Here is a 20,777-nt window from a genome sequence, read left to right as displayed (position 1 = left end):
AAAAAAAAAAAAAAGAATACTAAACCCAATGTGCAGGGGTGGCCGCCTTTGTGGATGGAATGGGCGGAGCATACACTGAAAATGAGTTACAGGCAGCATGGGGCAGTGACTTAGTGGGTGTTCAGAAGATAAAAAGGACAGAAAGGAGAAAAACAGGAAACAAGGAGTACTGGCTAGTGAGCCCCAGCCCCAGGGAAATGCAGCTCTGCCTCACCTTGCTGTCAGAGTCCACGCGCTCATCCACAGAGTAAGAATCATAGTAGAGGCTGAAGTCATCACCCACCACTGTCTCCCACTCCTCCAGGGACCCGGGGTCCCCTTTCGCCAGGGTCACTTCTCCTGAACGCCGGGCAGAACCTAACTCCTCCGACTAGAAAAAGATTAGAAAAACTGAGGTCACTGACACCCTGCCCATTTCTCTTGAGGACAGGATGCAGCCCTACTCCCGAGCCTCCCTCGGAGCAGCCCCCAAAAGGGAGAGGCCCTGGCTCTGCTGCTCACCAGGCTGCCTCCTGAGTTCAGCTTCCTCCTTTTGGCCACATCTGGAAGAGGAGAGAGAATGGTGTGGGGCCTATTATTGAAACCTTCAGAACAGGCCACATCAAGCCACAGGGGGTGGGGGATGGGACTGACCTGAAGTCACCTTTCCCAGTGAGTGGACGTCATCGCTCATGCGGAAATGCTGTACTTCAGGGGGCCGCTTCTCAGGGACTGGGGGCTGTGGGCCAAGAGGGACCAAACTGAGGGTCAGAGAGCACCTACGGTTCTGTCTGGGTTAGCCTGGAGCCTAGGCAGGGGTGGATTAGTGAGCCGCACTTCCAAATGCCATCTGAGGCTCCAGTAGCCACAAGGTGGCAACCACAGGTGCTATTTCCCCAGAGGAAGAGTGTCAAGCACACTCACACTCACTTACCTCTGTAACCACGCAGAGCAGGCCCTTTTCCATTTTACAGGTGAGAAAACAAAACTCAACAAAGTTAAAGGCCTTTTATATGTGGCCATGTACACAGCAGGACTATTCACAACAGCTGAAGTGCAGAAGCAATGCAAATGCCACTGACAGATAAAAGGATAACCTAAATGTGGCATTTATATACAATTACATATGTGTATAACATTCAGCCATAAAGAAGAAAGATATACTTTTTTTTTTTTTTTTTTTGAGACAGAGTTTTGCTCTTGTTGCCCAGGCTGGAGTGCAATGGCACGATCTTGGCTCACCACAACCTCCGCCTCCTGGGTTCAGGCAATTCTCCTGCCTCAGCCTCCTTAGTAGCTGGGATTACAGGCATGCGCCACCATGCCCAGCTGATTTTTTTTTTTTTTTGTATTTTTAGTAGAGACGGGGTTTCACTATGTTGACTAGGATGGTCTCGATCTCTTGACCTCGTGATCCACCCGCCTCAGCCTCCCAAAGTGCTGGGATTACAGGCGTGAGCCGCCACGCCCGGCCAGATATACTTTTTTTTAAGAGACAGAAGAGGTCTTGCCATGTTGCACAGGCTGGTCTTGAACTCCTGGTGTCAAGGGATCCTCCCCAGAAAATGCAGGATTACAGGCGTCAGTCACTGGGCTTAGCCTTTTAAATATTTTTTTTTTTCTTGAGACAAGAGTTTTGCTCGTCACCCAGGTGGGAGTACAATGGGGCGATCTTGGCTCACTGCAACCTCCACCTCCCAGGTTCAAGTGATTCCCCTGCCTCAGCCTCTGGAGTAGTTGGGATTACAGGCGTGTGCCACTAGGCCTGCATAATTTTTTGTATTTTAGTAGAGACAGGGTTTCACAATGTTGGCCAGGATGGTCTTGATCTCCTGACCTTGTGATCTGCCCGCCTTGGCCTCCCAAAGTGCTGGGATTTTAGGAGTGAGCCACCAAGACTGGCCTTAACCATTTTTTTTTTTTGAGACGGAATCTTGCTGTGTCGCCCAGGCTACAGTGCAGTGGCGCGATCTCGGCTAACTGAAACCTCCACCTCCTGGGTTCAAGTGATTTTCCCGCCTCACTGCTCCCCCACCCCCGTAGCTGCGATTATGGTGCCTGCCACTGCACCTGGATAATTTTGGTATTTTTAGTAGAGATAGGGTTTCACCATGTTGGCCAGGCTGGTCCCAAACTCCTGACCTCGTGATTCACCTGCCTCAGCCTCCCAAAGTGCTGGGATTACAGGTGTGAGCCACTGTGCCAGCCTTAAACATTTTTTTAAACTTCTTTTAGAGACGGGGTCTCGCTATGTTGTCCAGGTGAAATGAACGAAATTCTGACATGCTACAATATAGATAAACCTTGAGGACATTATGGTAAGTGAAATAAACAAGTCACAAAAAGATAAATACTGTATGATTGCCAGGTGCAGTGGCTCCTGACCTCAGGTGATCCTCCTGCTTCAGCCTCCCAAAGTGCTGGGATTGCAGGAGTGAGCCATCGTGCCTGGCTAAAAATGTTTTTTAGACGGCAAATTTTATGTGATGGTAGTGTATTGTTAGAATTGTGCTTTTTTTTTTTTTTTTTTTTTTTTTTGCTCTGTTGCGCAGGCTAGACTGGAGTGGCATGATCTTGGCTCACTGCAATCTCCGCCTCTCGGGTTCAAGTGATTGATTACAGGTGCACGCCACCAAACCCGGCTAATTTTCTATTTTTTGTTTTTAGTAGAGATGGGGTTTGGCCATGTTGACCATCAACTCCAGACCTCAAGTTGATCGCTGGCTTCCGCCTCTGAAAGTGTTGAGATTACAGGCAAGACACACCCGCCCTACTGTCATGATTATGCTATTTTATTATTATTGTTGTTAATCTCTCACTCTACCTCATTTATAAATTTTTTTCTCTATTATTTACAAAATGAACTGCAACTATAAAAATTAAAGTTTATCATAGTGAGAAAAGAAAAGTAGCTCACAGCAATCTGTACTATGTGAGGCAGGCAAAATTGCAGGCTCAGAAAGGAGTATGCAACACTAGGCCCCTTGCCTGGAGGCAATGGCTTAAAGGTATAAACCTGACTAGTGTGCTGCTTCACCCATTATCTTCAAGTACCTAAAATCTGTGAGACAAAGAACTATGTATAGCATATCAATAGCTGTTATTCTAATGTAAACTTCTGGTAAACAATTTAGGAACTGCCTCTTCTTTTCCTTTTTTATTTTCTCAATTTTTTTCTTTTCTTTTTTTGAGACGGAGCTCAGTTGCCCGGGCTGGAGTGCAGTGGCGCAATCTCAGCTCACTGGAATCTCCGCCTTCCGGATTCAAGCAATTCTCTGCCCCAGCCTTCCAAGTAGCTGGGATTACAGGCGCCTGCCACCATGTCCGGCTAATTTTTTGTATTTTTAGTAGAGATGGGTTTCACCATCTTGGCTAGGATGGTCTTGAACTCCTGACATTGTGATCCACCCACCTCGGCCTCCCTTGCTGGGATTACAGGAATAAGCCATCACGCTCCGCCTATGTTTTCAATCTTTTAAAAAACTTTTATCTCTCTCTCTCTCTCTCTCTCTCTCTCGTTCTTTTTTTTTTGTGGCTCCTTCCAGAGCAGAGCTAACCTAACTCCTAGGCAGTGTGCCCAGAGTCAGCCTCCTTTATTTTTTTCCACCAATATCTTCATGTCATCCAATCTTATTTTGCTTTAAAAACCTACTTGTGGGCTGGTTGCGGTGGCTCACGCCTGTAATCCCAGCACTTTGGGAGGCCAAAGCAGGAAGACTGCTGAAGCCTAGAAGTTTGAGACCAGCCTGGGCAACATAGTGTGACTGTCTCCAAAAACAAAACAAAAAATCCCACTTGTAACTGCTGCTAATCAGAGTGCATTTTCAGGGCAACTTGAATCTTTGCTCCTGAAGGCTATACTCAAAACTGGCCTAAATATACTCTACTTAATGTTAAGTTTGACTCAGTCTTTTCCTTTAGGTCAACAATAGGTATGAGCAAGAGTCCTAGCACTTGGTCATAAAGCTTCTGGGCCTCTGCGGCCTTTGTCACTTCCCCTCCTCTATTATTTCTGTGGCCCCCATCTCCTTTCCTACTGGGATTCCCAGGAAAAACTTAACAAATAGAGCAGTGACCGCTGAGTTCCCCAAGGGCTTGCTTTGAGTTAGAAAGGAAGAGTAGTTTGAAATTCCCTTACCTTGTCATTATCATGAGTAATTAAGACATTAACTATATAATTGACTCTTTAACATCAAACTCTCACCACCCAAGAATGCAAACTGCGGGAAGAGAGGAACCTGTCTGTTGGTTCACAGATTAAACCCAGCCTAATATTTGACACACAGTAACCCCTTACTTAAATATGTGAATGTGTAAATGGAGTAGAAGTCTTAGTGAAACTGTAAAAGAGCTTACCAAAGGTTTATGGTTGATTATCACAATCTCTCCCATTCCACTCACCTGTCCATTTCCTGGTTTGGACATGGTTTTTCGGGCTCGGTGGACCTTGGGCTGCCCCTCTGGGCTGGTGGTGGCTGGAGGGGGTTCAGGCCCTGCTGCTGCAGTTCCCTGGGCTCCCGGCATACTCAGCAGCCTCATAGCCAAACTCTGGACGGATGGAGGTGATTTTCCTGCCCCTGTCATTGACATCTTGGCCCGGCTAGGACAGGAACCCCCCTTGCTGGGGGAAGAGGGGAATGACTTTGTGGCATGGCCTAGAAAACAGGCAAACAGAAGGCAAGATAAGGACTTCGGAGTCAGAAATTTCCCACCCACCCTTCAGGCTACCCAGCCTCTCACCCAGCAGGATCCGGCCCCCATGGAGGTCCCCATCTCCCTCCAGATTCTCGGGTTCATCCCCAATGAGTGGTGTAGTCCCTACAGGGGTGTCAGCCCCCTCATCGCCAACAGTGACAGTGACAGAGGCTGGAGATGAGGGGCCAGCAGGCTCCAGGGAGTCGGGGGTGGCCTTGGGCAGGGTCTCTTCACTACGGGAGGTGTCCCCCAAAGAACCATGAACTGTAGAGGAAGAGAAAAAGTTCAGAGCTAAGGGTTCAGGAGATCCTGTGTTTAGGGAAGGCGACTGTCCAACTGGGGCCCGTTTTAGCACTCACCTCTCTCAGTGGCTCCTCTTGTCTCCTTTTCCAGCAGCAGCGCCCCCATCTCAGCGGGGGCCTCCCCCTGGGAGGGGAGACAAGGGACAGGAGGGCTGGTCAGCCCAGTAGAGAGTTGGGGGGTCCAGGATGCCTGGGCCCTGGGAAGAGAGAGCAGGCTCCGGGGCCTACCTCTTCCTCTATGGGGGCCCCCCCTTCCGCGGCCTCGGCTGCCCGGAGGGGCCGCACGACCCCTACCCCGAGCCCGCATCAGCCCCCTCCCTCTCGGTAAACCCCGCATCTCTGGGGCCGAGAGAAGAGGAGGGGGAGGGGGCGGGGCCTCCGCGCCCCGGCCCCGCCCCCTCCTCCCGGCTGCACGCGCCGCTCCCCCTTTGTCCCCCAGGCCGCGGGGACCCCGGGCACCAACCCCTCCAGCACCCGCTGCCCCCCAGCCCGGTGGACGGCCCCTCGTGCCCCTCGAGCGTGCTCCTGGGGCCCCGGCGCCCGCCGTCCACTCAGGGGCAGCCGGCGGCTGCACGCGCGCCTCCGTGCCCACTCCCCCCACCTCCCACCCCCTGGTCCCCTCATCCGCCCCCGGTGCTGGCCCCCCGGATTGCTGCAAGTCCCGCCCGGGCCCCCCGGCCCCGTTGCACCCCCGGAGCATTGCACGGGCGCGCGCTTCCCCCGGGCGCGCGCGCGGGCATGCACCCGCCTCTCCCCCTCCCCTTCCGCACCTCGGCGGCCGCCGCCGCTGCAGCTCCCGCCGCCGCCGCCATCGCCGCTTGCGCTGGGGGCCGAGCCGGCGCGCGGCCGCCCCGGGTCACGTGGGCGAGGGAGGGAGGGCGAGGAGGAGCCTTAAAGGAGCCGCTACACGCTTTTTGGCCATTTTCCCCTGAGAGCGGCCTCGGAGATGGCTGTGAATGTCCTAAGCTGGGAGCTGCAAGGGAGAATTCCTGTCATTCCTGGCCTCAGCTCTGCAGGGACCCAGGGCGAGGCACGCCTGGGCCCCAGGTGTGGCGTCTCCGTCCCCATCTGGTTTTAGGTAACAAGCGGAGCTTCTGAACCTCCCGGCTCTCGGCAGCGGCTGTATTTCCTCTGGCTTGCTTGGGCTTTTCCCGCCTCTGGTTGCTTTTCTGCCTTTCTATTTTCTGGGTTGCCAGATAGAAGGCTCGGCCTCAGTTTTGGCCTCGCCTTTCTTTTTTTTTTTTTTTTTTTGTGACAGAGTTTCGCTCTTGTTACCCAGGTTGGAGTGCAGTGGTGCGATCTCGGCTCACCGCAACCTCCGCCTCCTGGGCTCAGGCAATTCTCCTGCCTCAGCCTCCTGAGTAGCTGGGATTNTCGGCTCACCGCAACCTCCGCCTCCTGGGCTCAGGCAATTCTCCTGCCTCAGCCTCCTGAGTAGCTGGGATTACAGGCACGCACCACCATGCCCAGCTAATTTTTTCTATTTTTAGTAGAGACGGGGTTTCACCATGTTGACCAGGATGGTCTCGATCTCTTGACCTCATGATCCACCCGCCTTGGCCTCCCAAAGTGTTGGGATTACAGGCGTGAGCCACCACGCCCGGCCTGGCCTCGCCTTTCTAACGAGCAAGAAGGGGGCGATAGGGACGCGAAGGACACCTTTACTCTTGGCTGGTTCTAGCATGCTGCTTCACGTCCCCTGGAGCAGCGTGCCCTTTTGAAAACCCGTGGCTAAATGTCTCTTCTGTTTATATCAGGCGTGTTACACCTCCACACGCATTAGGGATCCAGGTAAGCCCAGCGGCCCGAAGGTCTTTACTGTCTGATGACACTGCAGTAAGTAACCTTTTTTGCCGAACACTTCATAAGCACAATCAGGTACTCCGTGGGTCACAGCCTAGCGGACAATTTAAGTATAAATGATATACACCAAGATAACAACCTCGATAGCTGTATTTACGGTATCCTCCCCTTAGGTATTACATTTTGGTTGAGTATGGAAAATATCTGTATGATTTCACACGCAGTATTTGACTGAGACAGGTGGGGCACCTGAGGCCAATTCAAGGCCTTCTGGGAACTGTAGTTCTCTTTGGTTAACTATTCCAGAGCTTTCTGGGAATTGTAGTTTTCCCTGCACCTTAATCCAAACTAACGTTCCTTTTTTTTTGTTTTTTTAAAGACACGAACCATTTACCCCAAACAAAATATAATTAAACACAGACTCCTGCTTACAATTTCCGTGGGCATGTTGGCCACATGTAGCTCATCCCTAGCACCGATCTTAAGCCCCTCAAATAGAGTTCATGTGCATCCTCACGACTGCCAATCACTTGTACTGTGAGGTACCTGGGGAAGTGCTGAGATTGCAGAACTGGTGGAGGGCTGGGGGCGGGGGGCTTGGAGGGAGTCCCTGGCCAGAGGAGCTCACTTGTCACACTCCTCTCCCATCACACTGGGCTCCTTCAGGCAAGGGACATGCATGAGTTGTGACCTGTAGGTATTGAGAATGCAGCATCATAGAGGCTGTCTAGAGCAGGATAGTCATATACACGCAGTTGCCAGAGTGTAGAAAGAAGAAAAAGTTTTTTTTTTGTTTTTTATTTTGTGGAAAACAAAAGCAGAAAAACTAAAACCCCAAACTCCAGAAAAAATCCTAAAAAATATGTTTTTTTCTTAAAAAATACTGTATAAGTCTCTACTGCTCTCCCTCCCAACAGCCCTTCTTAGGCTCTTTCTTCTAAGTACCCTACCCCCCACCCCCATGACTATCCACTGTTCTTGCTATTGTACCCCCACTTCCCAATATCTACCCAGGATGCGCACCCCGTGTTCTCTTACCTGGTGTCTTACTTTGCTCTCCCTCAAATTTCGGCAAGCCTCATACTCACAGTCCCATTTCCCCAGCATGCAAGAACTGTCTCCCCCTTCCTTTTCTGGGACTCAACAATCTTTTCCCCTTACCACTCCCTCACCCCAGGTCTATTCTAAGCAGGAGCATGTCCTCCTGCCAAATTCCCTCCCTGTTCCCACCCACCCACCCTTACCTCAAGAAATGTCAGAACCTTCCCCTGGGCAGCCTTAGCCAGGAATAAAACATTTTTGTCTTTGTCTTCCCTCGTTCTATAGGACCCTTTTCCCTCCCTCCACATATACATGCACCTCTAAGAGAAGGAAATTTCTCTGGGACCCCCGTATTACCCTGGCCTACTCCAAGAACCCTGTCCCCAGCTCCAGCTTCTTGCGCTCTCCAGAGCAAGTCTTCTCTCCAAGGAATCATCTTCCCTCTCTCAAGATGCGTGAGTGTGCTCAGACTCCCACTCTACCTTTCTGCCCCAGACCCCCCACCCCCCAATTCTCCTGGGCCAAAGAGCCCTCTTCCCACCCAGCCCAGGGACCCCCAGGCTCCTGGCCTCCACGCCTGCGCGGTTAGCGGATGAGGACGTTGATCTCGGCCACGCTGGCCTCCAGCACGTTCTCGGCCGTGGTCTTGCCGTGTTGCTCCTTGAGGTGCCGCCTAATGGCAGGCTTGTGGGCGAAGCGCACGTCGCAGTAGGAGCAGCGGTAGGGCCGCGCTCCCGAGTGCAGGTTGAGGTGGTCGTGCAGGGTGGACTTCTGGGTGAAGCACTTGCCGCAGATGCCGCACGAATGTGACTTGACACCACGGTGCACGTTCATGTGGCGGTTGAGGTTGCTGCTGTGGTTGAACTGCTTGCCACAGCGAGGGCACATGAAGATGAAGTGCTGCGCCCGCATGTGGAAGACCAGCTTCTCCACGCCCTGGAACACTTCCGGGCACTTGGTGCATTTGATGTTCTTTAAGGGGTTTCCACCTGAGAAGCCCCCAGGCAGGGGTCCCCGGCTGCCCCCCGCCCCTAGGCTGCCCCCCGCCCCCCGGGCAGCCATGGCCACCGCTGCTGCTTCCACCAGGCCAGAGGTGGCCCCCACGCTGGCCCGGCCTCCGGGAATCAACAGCAGACCCTCCCCTTCCGCGTCTTCTGACAGGCTATAGCAGGCCTTCACCACACCCTGCGGTGGGGCTACAGTGCTGGGGGGCACGGTGCTCTGGGCCAGCTCCCCAAGGTGGCCACCCACGGAGCCTCCAATACCCAGACCCCCTCCCAGGCTTCCAGGCGGTTTGAGCCGGTGTGCCACCTCCAGGGCCGACTCCACCTTGACGATGCAGATGTCAGACACGTCCTCGTCCTCATCCTCATCCTCTTCCTCGGCTTTTAGCTCCAAGTCCTCATCCAGTGGGAACTCCAGCTTCACGGGCCGCAGGAGAGGAGGGGGTAGAGGAGGTGGGGGTGGGGGCTTCGGGGCTGGCTTTGGGGTCCTGGCTGGGGGGAGGAGGGACTTGGTGGCGCTGACGCTGCTCACAAGGCTAGCCTCACTGACCCCATCCTCTTTGAGGCCTATTTTGGGCTCAATAAACTGGCTGAGGGCATTCCGGCATTTCTCCACCACGTGCTCCATCTGCAGGTAGGAGGCTGCCGTCAGGTAGTTGACGATGTCCCTAACAGCGAATTCCAGGGCGCCCGTGTAGCAGGAGAGGAGCAGGTCGGCCACAATGCGTGCACTGTGCATCAGGGAGACCTGCAGCTCCGAGCTGGGGTTCAGCAGGAACTGATCCCGCAGGAACGGTGAGCAGGCGGCCAAGATGACCTTGTGGCCTCGAAACTTGAGGCTGTCGGCCACAATGGTCACGTCGCAGAACCGCTCCTCTGCCCGGAGCTGGTTCATGTTCCGTAGCGTAGCGGCCTCGTGGCCGGGCAGCTGGAAGCGCAGGACTTCCACCCCAGAGGCCATTGTGGCGGGGGTGGGCAACCCTGGTTGGGAAGGAAACCGGTCAGAGACAAAGGTCTCTGGCTCTCCGAAGCCAAGGCTCCAGGACCCTCGCCCCCATTCTTGCCCGGCCCCCCAGCATCCGATCTCCCGGTCTTCAGATCTCTTCCTCAATTTCCCCAACCCTGGGGAGGCGCTGTCCCTCTGAGAGGAGGGAGGCGTGGTTCTCGGGGGCGGGGCAGCGGCGTCCACACCCCCCAGCCCAGCAGCCCGCTAGGACGGGGCGAGCCCGCGCTCCCACGGAGGAAGAACAGAGAAAAGGGGGGCCAGAGGCCTGGGGCTCTGGACTCCGAGGTGGCCCGGGTTGCAGGCTCTCCTCACCCCGCCCCCTTTACCGGCTGCCTCATTCCTCCGCCCCCCCTTACACGTTTGCACGCGCTTTTCACGTCCTCCCCCCGCCGCCTGCACGCGTCGTGCACGCCCTACCCCCACGCTCAAAGCTCCGTGGCACGCCCCCCCCAGCCCCACGACCCTGAGTGCACGCGCCTCTCACCTGGCCCGGTTCCGCGCGCTGTTTTTTTTATCCCCTATTTTCCCCACCCCCCCGGGGCCGGCAGCGCCCCCCACACACGGGCAGGGCCTGGGCAGCGCGCAGGCGCGAGGGTGCACGGGGCGCGCGCGCGGGGCCGGCTCCGCGTGGGCGTAAGGGGGGAGGGGCGGGGGCGGCTCGTGCCGTGTGTTCCAGGCCCCGCGCGCGCGGCGGCGGCGTCGGCTTGGACTCGGGGAGGAGGAAGAGGGGAGGGAATTAAAGGAGCAGGATCCCCCCTTCCCGACCCCCCTTTCTTCACCAGCACCCCCACGCGGTTAAAGGGCCGGACGGCCTTGCCTCCCCTTTGGCCGGGATTATTTGTCCGCCAGAGCGGAAATACGTTCCACACCCCCCTCTTTCTCGCTCCCCCTCCTCTGTGCCTCCGGGCCCCGCGGCCAGTCTGCGCGTGCGTGCCAAGTGCCGCGCCGAGGACGGCTCGCTAGGGCCCGCCCCTCAATCCCGGCTGCCCACGGCGCTACCATCTCCGCGCCCTCGCGCGCCCCGCCCGCGCCGCATGCCGCAGCGCGCGCGCGCACCCGTTCTCGGCTGCTGTCCCTGCCACCTGCTAGCAGGGGTGGTGCCTCTCCGGTCCAGCTGTGCCGAGCGGGGCCCTGGGTGTATCCGTGGCACCTCTCAGGGCCCCAACCGCCCCGTGGTTAACAGCTGTTGGTAGCTTGTTACCCATGCCTGCCTCCTTTGCTGAGTGTGTTCACCGTTGCTCCAGCTACATTTCCAGGCTTTTCCAAATCTTGTAAAGCTAGTAACCACTCCAGCCGTTCAGGCCTACAATGTGATTTAACTTTCCACAAAGCCAGACAATCCAGTGCCCTCAACTTTCCTCCACTCCATGTCAGTTCTTTAAAATCAATCACCCCCCTCCCCATTCTCAGAATTGATCCCAACTTCGTGCCAAGGCAGTTGGCCTCCACTTGAGCTATTGATGACCTTGCCCATTTCACCTTTAGTATATAATTAACCCTAGGATTAATTCTAATTATGTAATTTATTATGTTAGTATGATTCTACTCTAATCTTCCACCCCACTGTCCCCCTCATTCTTTACCTTTCCTCCAGACTGACAAGGTCCAGCCTTAAACAAAACTTGCCTTCAGCACTGCGCCTGGGCCTTCTCTTTCTCCGTCTCAGACTAAGTTGCAGTCTCCACAGCTTCAGCGACAGCACTTAGGAGTCTCTTGAAGACTGGTCCCTTCTCTTCCACTTCCTCGAACCTGTTACCTACACTCACTCCCCACCCATCCAAGTCTGTGTGAAGATGCCACTGTTTCCTGCCAACTGGATTTCTTTTATATGTCCTTCAGGAGACTAGTGCAATTTTCCTTACATTTCAATTCTGATGAAGTGTCTTATGTGTTCAATATCTGGTTTCCCCATGAGACTATAAACAACTTCTTGGTTGCAGGAATTATGTTGTGGGTTATGTTTTGCAAATAAAAATCATGCAATAGGCCAGGTGTGGTGGCTCACGCCTTTATCCCAGCGCTGGGAGGCCAAGGCAGGTGGATCACCTGAGGTCAGGAGACCAGCCTGGCCAATGTGGTGAAATCCCATCTCTACTAAATATAGAAAAATTAGCCAGATGTGGTGGCAGGTGCCTGTAATCCCAGCTACTGGGGAGGCTGAGGCAGGAAAATCACTTGAACCCAGGAGGTGGAGGTTGCAGTGAGCAGAGATCATGCCACTGCACTCCATTCTGGGCAACAGAGCCAGATTCTGCCTCAAAAAAAAAAAAAAAAAAAAAAAAAAAAAAAAAAAAAAAAAAAAAAAAAAAAAAAAAAAAAGTCATTCAGTAAATGATTGTTGAAGTAATTCCTTTTCAGTTTAGCCAACATCCACCCATAAAAAGTTTGCTCTTGAGCTAAAACTGAATTCTTGACTCAAGGGATGCCGTTTGGCAGGAGGGTGGAGGCAGCGTAGACAGCGTTTAAGTGGTGCCTTGACTCTTTGCTTTTTTCTTTTAAATTCTCTGATTTTTACGTCTGAAACAGTTCCCTCTATTGAATCTAAGAGTCTGTTCTAAACTGCTCTCTTTGTAGTTAGATGTAGATTTGAGGAATGACACATGACTTTATGTCAGATGCACTTAGGCTTAAAGCCATATTTCTAGGAGTTTCTGAGCCTACTCTGGCTCAGAAGGCTGCCAGATTTGTGAATCGTTTTTAAAAAATAAAAGCCATATTCCTGTACGAAATGAGGCCCATCGGGCAAGTTACTTCTCTGAATCACAACGTCCTTATCTTTGTCTCCCCCCGCCCATCCTTAGCTCAGTTGAAAGCCTCTTTATCTTGAAGGCCTTGATTCCTCACAGGACTAACATGAGGTTTAAATGAGCCTGGCATGCAGTAGATGCTGACTAAATAATAGCTCTGTTCCCCTTTGCATAATTTGGTAGACAGACTATGAAATTTTCAAAAGAACTTTATTTTAGATGGAATTTCTCTCTTGTCACCCAGGCTGGAGTGCAATGGCACAATCTCGGCTCACTGCAACCTCCGCCTCCCGGGTTCAAGCAATTCTCCTGCCTCAGCCTCCCAAGTAGCTGGGATTACAGGTGCCTGATACCATGCCCACTAATTTTTGTATTTTTAGTAGAGACAGGATTTCAACATGTTGGCCAGGCTGGTCTTGAACTCCTGACTTCAGGCGATCCACCCATCTCAGCCTCCCAGAGTGCTGGGGTTACAGGCGTGAACCACTGTGTATGACCTAAAAGAAAATTGTTTTTAAAAATTCTGTTTTTTTAGGCTGGGCGTGGTGGTTCACACCTGTAATCCCAGCACTTTGGGAGGCTGAGGCGGGTGGATCACCTGAAGTCAGGAGTTCAAGACCAGCCTGACCAACATGGTGAAACCCTGTCTTTAAAAATAATAATAAAAAATTCTGTTCTTTTTTTAAACCTCACCTCTTATTTTCCGCATTGCCAAACTTCTCAGACGAATAATTCACATTCCAGTGAGAGCAGAAATACAAAAAGCTCTCAAGTTAAGAATTAGAGTTTGTAAAGATTTGTTTCCTGTCTCCTTCTTGCTGCTTTTCCTTTCTGGGAATGTGGATGGGACAGAGAGCTAATCTCAGCCAATGGCTTAAGACAGGTAGTCCTTGGTGGCAGGCAGAGTTGAGAGCCAATGAATCCTTCAAGTGTCTAGCCCACCCAGTTACAGCTCTGCATAGAAACAAGCAGAGGTGCACACACCATCTTTTCCATGTAGTCTGGTGGAAGGGGTTTACAATCATAGATCTTTTCCCGTCTTTCCCAACTTCTGCCAGTATAAAACCAGAGCTATCCTGTCCTTAGCTTGTAGTACCAAATGCCTTGGTGTGGTGTCAAGAACAGATAAATTTAGGAGATATATTTAGGATTCTTGGGTCAGGCTTGGTGGCTCATTCTTGTAATCCCAGCACTTTGGGAGGCCGAGGCAAGAGGATCCCTTGAGCCCAAGAGTTTGAGACCAGTCTGGGCAACATAGCAAGACCCCATCTCTACAAATAATAAGAAAATTAGCAGGGCATGATGGCATGTATGTGCTCGTGATCCCAGCTACTTGAGAGGCTGAGGTGGGAGGATTGCTTAAGCCTGGGCAGTTGAGGCTGCAGTGAGCCATGACAGTGTCACCGTACTCCACCCTGGGCAATAGAGCGAGAGCCTGTCTAAAAAATAAAATAAATAAATAAATTTGCCAGGCGTGGTGGCTCACGCCTGTAATCCCAGCACTTTGGGAGGCTGAGGTGGGCGGATCACCTGAGGTTAGTAGTTTGAGACCTGCTTGACCAACATGGAAAAACCCCATCTCTACTAAAAATACAAAAAAATTAGCTGGGTGTGGTGGCAGGCGCCTGTAATCCCAGCTACGCGGGAGGCTGAGGCAGAAGAATCTCTTGAAACCAGGAGGGGGAGGTTGCAGGGAGCTCAGATGGTGCCATTGCACTCCAATCTGGGTAACAAGAGTGAATCTCCATCTCAAAAAAAAAAAAAAAAATGTATTCTTAGTGGGCTTGAGAAACAAAAACTAGGGGCCAGGCGAGGTGGCTCACGCCTATAATCCCAGGACTTTGGGAGGCTGAGGTGGGTGAATCACGAGGTCAGGATTTTGCGACCAGCTTGGTCAACAGGGTGAAACCCGGGCTTCTCTCTCCTTTGATCTGCACTCAGCTCTGCTCTCAGTCCAGGAACCCTGGTGAAAACTGCAGGAAGTTTTGGCAATGTTGGAAGAGGCTCACTGCTTGGGGAAAGAAGCCATGTGAAAACAAAGCGGCTGCACCACTCCCATCCATTTGCAAAACCACCTTTTCTGAACTCCCACCCATCCCCCTGAACGCTCCTCAATGCTGGCTCCCCCTTCTTCCTCGGAGCTCATTCTCCCCAGCTCTTCGGAGCCCCCAGCCTCAACCTGCCTCCAGACAAACCCTTCCCTCCTCCACTTACCTCAGAGGGAATTTAGGTCTCCCTGCAGCCCACCACCTTACCCATTGTGTCCTCTACACACCCTTACTGACTGCCCAGCTCAGGCGTATCTGGGGAAATGGAAGCAGATTCTCCCAGCACCTTGTCAATTCTAGACAGAACAGGACTCTTCCACTTCTTATCAAACACACTATCCTCTGAGCCTTACCAAGTCTGCTCTGCTACCCTCTGCCATCCTTGCTGCTTGAGCAGCTGACTTTCGGGCCTATGATACCTGGATCACGTTGTCCTCCCCAGGCCTGCCTGTGTCCCTGCAAATGACTTAATCCATACCCCAAGCTTTTTAAAAAAAATTGTTCATTTTATTTTTTCATAGAGTCTTTCGTGAGAGTAGAAATACAAAAAGCTGTCAAGTCAAGAATTAGAGTTTGTAGGGCTGAGCTCAGTGGCTCATGGCTATAATCCCAGCATTTTGGGAGGCTGAGGTAGGCAGAACATTTGAGGTCAGATGTTTGAGACTAGCCTGGCCAATATGGTGAAACTCCATCTCTACTAAAAATACAAAAAAAAAGTTAGCTGGGTGTGGTGGCAGGCACCTGTAATCCTAGCTACTTAAGAGGCTGAGGCAAGAGAATCGCTTGAACCCGGGAGTTGGGGGTTGCAGTGAGTTGAAATCGTGCCATTGCACTCCAGCCTGGGCGACAAGAGTGAAACTCTGTCTCAAAAAAAAAAAAAAAGAATTGGAGTTTGTAAAGTTTTGTTTACAAACTCAAAATTCAAAGTTCAAAATTCAAATTGTAAAGTTTTGTTCAAAATTCAAAGAGTATAAGAGTGTACAAGGCTGGGTGAAGGCTGGGTGTGGTGGCTCACACCTGTAAAAGCACTTACCTAAGGCAAGAGGATCACTTGAGCCCAGGAGTTTTGAGACCAGCCTGGGCAGCAAAGCAAAACCCAGTTTCTACCAAAAAAAAAAAAAAAAGCTTCGGTAGTGAGGTGTGCCTATGGTCCCAGTTATTTGCAAGGCTGAGGTGGGAGGATTGCTTGAGCCCAGGGAGGAGACGGCTGCAGTGATCCTTGCCGTGATACTGCACTTCCGCTTGGGTGACAGAGCAAGACCCTGTCAAAAAAAAAAAAAAAGTGGTTTCTATTGCTTAGGATGGAGTGCAGTGGTGCAAACAAGGCTCACTGCAGCCTGAACCTCCCCAGGCTAATTTGTTTTTATTTTTATTTTGAGACAGAGTCTTGGTCTTTCGCCAGGCTGAAGTGCAGTGGCACAATCTTTGCTCACTGCAACCTCCACCTTCCGGGTTCAAGCGATTCTCCTGCCTCAGCCTCCTGAGTACAACTGCTTGAACCTGGGAGGTGGAGGTGGCAGTGAGCTGAGATCACACCACTGCACTCCAGCCTGGGCGACAGAGTGAGACTCCGTCTCTAAATAAATAAATAATAAAATGTATCATGAAGGGTGTGGTTAAAAAGTGAAATAACACTTTTTCCATGTTTACGACACACTGGAAATGGCATCTTTTGCAACTAAATATTTGGGGAAAGTTTTAGATAGCATAAAACATTGCAAGGGATATATAGTTTGCAAAATTCTTTTAATATGAGCAAAAGGGTTTGAAAATTAAATGCTTCTCGAAATCAACCTGCGCATGAATCATCTGGAGATTTGTTTTAATTCAGAGTCTGAGTCAGTAGGTCTGGGTGGAGCCTGAGATTCTGTGTTTCTTTCTTTCTTTCTTTTTTTTTTTGAGACAGAATCTTGCTCTGTTGTCCAGGCTGGAGTGCAGTGGCACGATCTCGGCACACTGCAGCCTCTGCCTCCTGGATTCAAGCAATTTTCTGCCTCAGCATCCTAAGTAGCTGGGACTACAGGCATGTGCCACCATGTCTGACTAACTTTTGTATGTTTAATAGAGACGGGGTTTTACCATGTTGGTCAGCCTGGTCTCTAACTCCTGACCTCAGGTGATTCGCCTGCCTCTACCTCCCATAATGCTAGGATTACAGCCGTGAGTCACCGAGCCCCGCCTTGTTTTGTCTTTTTTAATTAAAAGTGGCAAGGTGAGTCTTTCCATGTTGCCCAGGTTGATCTCGAATTCCTGGGTTCAAGCAATAGTCCCGCCTTGGCCTCCCGAAGTGTTGAGAATACAGGTGTGAGCCACCGTGCCCAGATAAATCTTTCATGAAAGTTACAGTCAATGGATGCAGCAAATTTCACTGTTGTCTTATTTTAAGAAATTGTCGGCCGGGCATGGTGGCTCATGCCTATAAACTTTGGGAGGCCAAGTGGGTGGATCACCTGAGGTCAGGAGTTTGAGGCCAGCTTGGGCCAACATAGTGAAACCCTATCTCTACTAAAAATACAAAAATTAGCTGGGCACGATGGCGGGCACCTGTAGTCCCAGCTACTTGGGAGGCTGAGGCAGGAGAATCATTATAGCCTGGGAGGTGGAGGTTGTAGTGAGCCAAGATTGTGTCACTGCACTCCAGCCTGGGCCACAGAGTGAGACTTCATCTCAAAAAAAAAAAAAAAAGAAATTGTCACAGACATCTGAACCTTCAGCAACCACCACCCTAATCTGTCAGCAGCCATCAACATCAAGATAAAATTCTTCACCAGGATTAAAGACTCACTAAAGACTTAGATGATGGTTAGCATTTTTTAGCAATAACACATTTTAAAATTAAGGTTACATACATTGTGTTTACACATGTGCTATTGCACACTGAGTAGACTACAGTATGGTATAAACATAACTTTTGTGTGCATTGGGAAACCAAAAAGTTGTTAGTCTGACTGGCTTTATTGAGGTGATCTGAAACCAAGCCCAAAATATCTCTGAGGTATGACCGTGTGTACTTCATTTGCTTATTGTAGTAGTTTCAGTATCTATGCATTTATAGGTGTTCCCAAGCAGCTTAGTTTTGTGTGTTTGACCATCACACAGATGAATCATACCGTATGTGCTCTGGGGCTGCCCTTTTCACTCAGCGTTATGGTTTTGTTGACTTGTGTAGCTGCAATTCATTCATTATCTTTATTTATTTATTTTTTTGAGACAGAGTCTTGCTCTGTCGCCAGGCTGGAGTGCAGTGGCGAGATCTTGGCTCACTGCAATCTCCACCTCCTGGGTTAAAGCAATTGTCCTGCCTCAGCCTCCTGAATAGCTGGGACTACAGGTTTGTGCCACCACGCCCAGCTAATTTTTTTGTACTTTTAGTAGAGACACGGTTTCACCATGTTGGCCAGGATGGTCTCCATCTCTTGACCTCATGATCTGCTTGCCTCGGCCTCCCAAAGTGCTGGGATTACAGGCACGAACCACCATGCCCAGCCCCCATTCACTGCCTTAATTGCAGGTTATAGTGGAATTTGTTTGTGTACCTATTTTCAGTTCTTTTGGGTATATGCCTACACCCCAAAGTGGAACTGCTGGATTATATGGCAATTATATGTTAAATCTTATTATTATTATTATTATTATTTTAGACAGGGTCTCTGCTGACCAGACTGGAGTACAGTGGTGCGATCTCAGCTCACTGCAACTGCAGCCTCCCAGGCTCAAGTGATCCTCTTGCCTTAGCCTCCCCAAGTAGCTAGGGCTACAGGTGTGCGCTACCATGCCCAGCTAATTTTTGTATTTTTATAGAAATGGAGTTACACCATGTTGCCCAGGCTTGTCTGGAACTCCTGAGCTCAAGGGATCTGCCTGCCTTGGCCTCTCAAAGTGCTGGGATTATAGGTGTGAGCAACCACACCTGTCCCCACACTTTTTTTTTTTTTTGTAGTGATGAAATCTTGCTGTGTTTGCCAGGCTGGTCTCGAACTCCTAAGCTCAAGCAATCCTCCAGGCTTAGCTTCCCAAATTCCTCTCAGCCTGGGATTACAGGCATGAGCCACTGCACCCAGCCTATATGTTATACTTTTTGAGGAACTCCCAAGCTGTTTTCCACAGCAGCCGCACCATTTTATGTTTGTTAGGGTCACAGCAAGGCAAGCCCATAGAGCCCCCCTCCATTCTCCCCTGCTAAGCTGAGCTCACAACAAAAACAGCCTCAAGCCTGCAAACAGGGCACCTGGGTTCCAGGATGTGGTTGCACCCAGCTCTCAAACCCAGGATGGGTGACCCAATTGAGCAGAATGTTAGCACCTAAGAACCAAGACACAGTTTTTCTTAGAATAGCACCCAGCTACCTGCAAACTGCCTATATGATCTCCATAGTCTGTCAGCCAGGCAGCTGCCTGGCAGGTTGAAATAAACTTGCTAAACCTGACCCTGGGTCTGCCTTTCCATCCTTTCGGTCAACCTTAACATTTTGGTGCCAAAACCTGGGACGGGAGTAGGTGTTGGCTGTTCTTTCTCTCTTTCTTTCCCTGCTCCCTGAACCCCTTTCTCCCTGAACTCCAGCTAGCCCTGCCGCCCTGAACCCCTTTCCAGACCCAGGAGGGAAACCTCAGATCTCCATTGCCAACTGCGGTTATCTCCATCCAAATCATTGCCTCCCAGCCCGTAAATTAGATAGAGGTTTACCTCCGTCTGGGTTCCTTGACCATCTGTTTTCTGTCTGAAAGTCCCAGAGCTGGGCCAAGGACACCCGTACCCAGGGGCCTCAGTTCTGTCATCTTGGAGATGCCTAATTCGACAGCCACTGTTCCGAATTCACTGTCTCACGTTAAGGAGACAGGGCAGAGGATGCCCTCTCCTGTCTTCCTTCTCCTCAGCAGCCCCCTCCTCTTCCGGCCTTTTACCACGGGGTCCGGCCAGTCCATTCCAACTGAGACGTCCCTTAGGATGTCTCCTCTGGGATCTAGACACCCTTGGCCTTTGGTCTGAAATCAGGCCCAAAAAACTAATTTTCTATTGCAATACAGCCTGGCCCCAATATAAATGAGACAATGCTTCTCAGTGGACTAAGAATGGTACTTTCAATTTCAACATTCTCCAGGAGGGACCTTATAATTTCTGCCACGGCAATGGTAAATGGTCTAAGGTTTGCTGTGTTCAGGCTTTTTTTATGCTCCACAACCCCCCACTCTCTGTGAGTCCTGCTCCACTTTCCAAATCTTCCTCACCTGCTCAAAACCCAACTCAATCCCTCCCACAGCCCTGGTGGATAATTCGTCCTCTTTCAACCTGGCTGACTTCCCTCCTCTCCTCCAACACCTTGAGCCTCCACTAGGACACCCTGAACCTCTGCCTTACGCCCCAGCTAGCTCCAGCTATTCCCTTGTCCCCTCCCCTCTCCAGTCCCCCCACTTCCCACTCTGACCCCTCTCCATCTCCACCCCATACCTGCCCCCAGACCGGCACCCCCACAGCCAGCTCCCTTACTCTCCCTTTGTGAAGTGGCGGGGATGGTTGTCCACGTTCATGTCCCCTTCTCTCTATCCGATCTCTCCCAAATTAAAAAGCGCCTCAGATCCTCCTCCTCCAATCCAGACACTTACCTCAAATAATTTAAATATCTTACCCAGTCTTATAAACTTACCTGGCATAATCTCTATATTATCCTCTCCTCCACTCTCCTCCCCAGACAGAAGGAAAGAGTGTGGCTTGCGGTACAGGCACATGCTGATGCCCTTCATCGACAGGACCCTACTAAACCCGTAGGGGTGGCTGCTGCCCCCGAGAGGAACTGGCCTGGGAATATTAGCCTACAGATCCTGGCCGGGCATCTTGTAACCATATAATTACTTGCCTTATTGCAGGCCTTAACAAAACTGTAAATTTTTTAAAAACTCAAAGAAATTTCACAAGACAGACAAAAATCCTGCCCAGTTTCTTTCGTGCCTTACAGAGGCCCTCCAAAAATACACCTGTGTTAATCTTGCCCTTAAGAAGACACCATAGTTCTTAACACACGTTTTATCTCCCAGTCTGCTCCAGACATCCAGCCCAAACTTAAAAAGGCTAAAGATAAAAAAAAAAAGATTAAAAAAAAAAAAAGAAGTCGGCCGGGCACGGTGGCTCACACCTGTAATCCAAGCACTTTGGAGGCC

The 20,777-nt window shown here is 51.1% G+C and overlaps 2 protein-coding genes and 1 long non-coding RNA gene across 8 annotated transcripts in view; 1 reads left to right on the top strand and 2 right to left on the bottom strand.

The window, feature by feature from the left end:
* EHMT2 (euchromatic histone lysine methyltransferase 2) overlaps nt 1-5,866 on the bottom strand; it is an 18,000-nt gene extending 12,134 nt beyond the window's left edge. For 2 of the 5 annotated variants that reach the window (XM_017522323.2, XM_017522324.2), the window contains exons 1-7: nt 5,747-5,866; nt 5,034-5,100; nt 4,720-4,938; nt 4,381-4,634; nt 634-718; nt 502-542; nt 215-370 (exon numbers count right to left, since the gene is read on the bottom strand). In XM_017522323.2, coding sequence (XP_017377812.1) covers nt 215-370; nt 502-542; nt 634-718; nt 4,381-4,634; nt 4,720-4,938; nt 5,034-5,100; nt 5,747-5,788 — 864 coding nt within the window. In that variant the 5' untranslated portion in view covers nt 5,789-5,866. Of the gene's footprint in view, nt 1-214; nt 371-501; nt 543-633; nt 719-4,380; nt 4,635-4,719; nt 4,939-5,033; nt 5,381-5,746 lie in introns of those variants that run through there. The other 3 variants (XM_017522321.2, XM_037736309.1, XM_017522322.1) reach the window with 2 other exon arrangements.
* A 19-nt stretch (nt 5,867-5,885) lies between these two features.
* Nucleotides 5,886-11,773, top strand: LOC108299819. The gene is made up of 3 exons (XR_001823127.2): nt 5,886-6,054; nt 9,459-9,619; nt 11,425-11,773. It is a non-coding gene; the product is annotated as an uncharacterized LOC108299819 (long non-coding RNA).
* Nucleotides 6,764-20,777, bottom strand: part of ZBTB12 (zinc finger and BTB domain containing 12) — a 15,697-nt gene continuing 1,683 nt past the window's right edge. Inside the window, exons 1-2 of one of the 2 annotated variants that reach the window (XM_017522329.2) lie at nt 10,315-10,721; nt 8,092-9,805 (exon numbers count right to left, since the gene is read on the bottom strand). In XM_017522329.2, the coding sequence (XP_017377818.1) occupies nt 8,406-9,785 (1,380 nt within the window). In that variant the 5' untranslated portion in view covers nt 9,786-9,805; nt 10,315-10,721 and the 3' untranslated portion in view covers nt 8,092-8,405. Of the gene's footprint in view, nt 9,806-10,314; nt 10,722-20,777 lie in introns of those variants that run through there. The other variant, XM_037736310.1, reaches the window with a different exon arrangement.

This window comes from Cebus imitator, unplaced genomic scaffold (genome assembly GCF_001604975.1).
Source record: "Cebus imitator isolate Cc_AM_T3 unplaced genomic scaffold, Cebus_imitator-1.0 Scaffold24, whole genome shotgun sequence".
In the NCBI taxonomy this organism is placed as follows: Eukaryota; Metazoa; Chordata; class Mammalia; order Primates; family Cebidae; genus Cebus; species Cebus imitator.
This window is presented reverse-complemented; position numbering and strand designations above follow the sequence as displayed.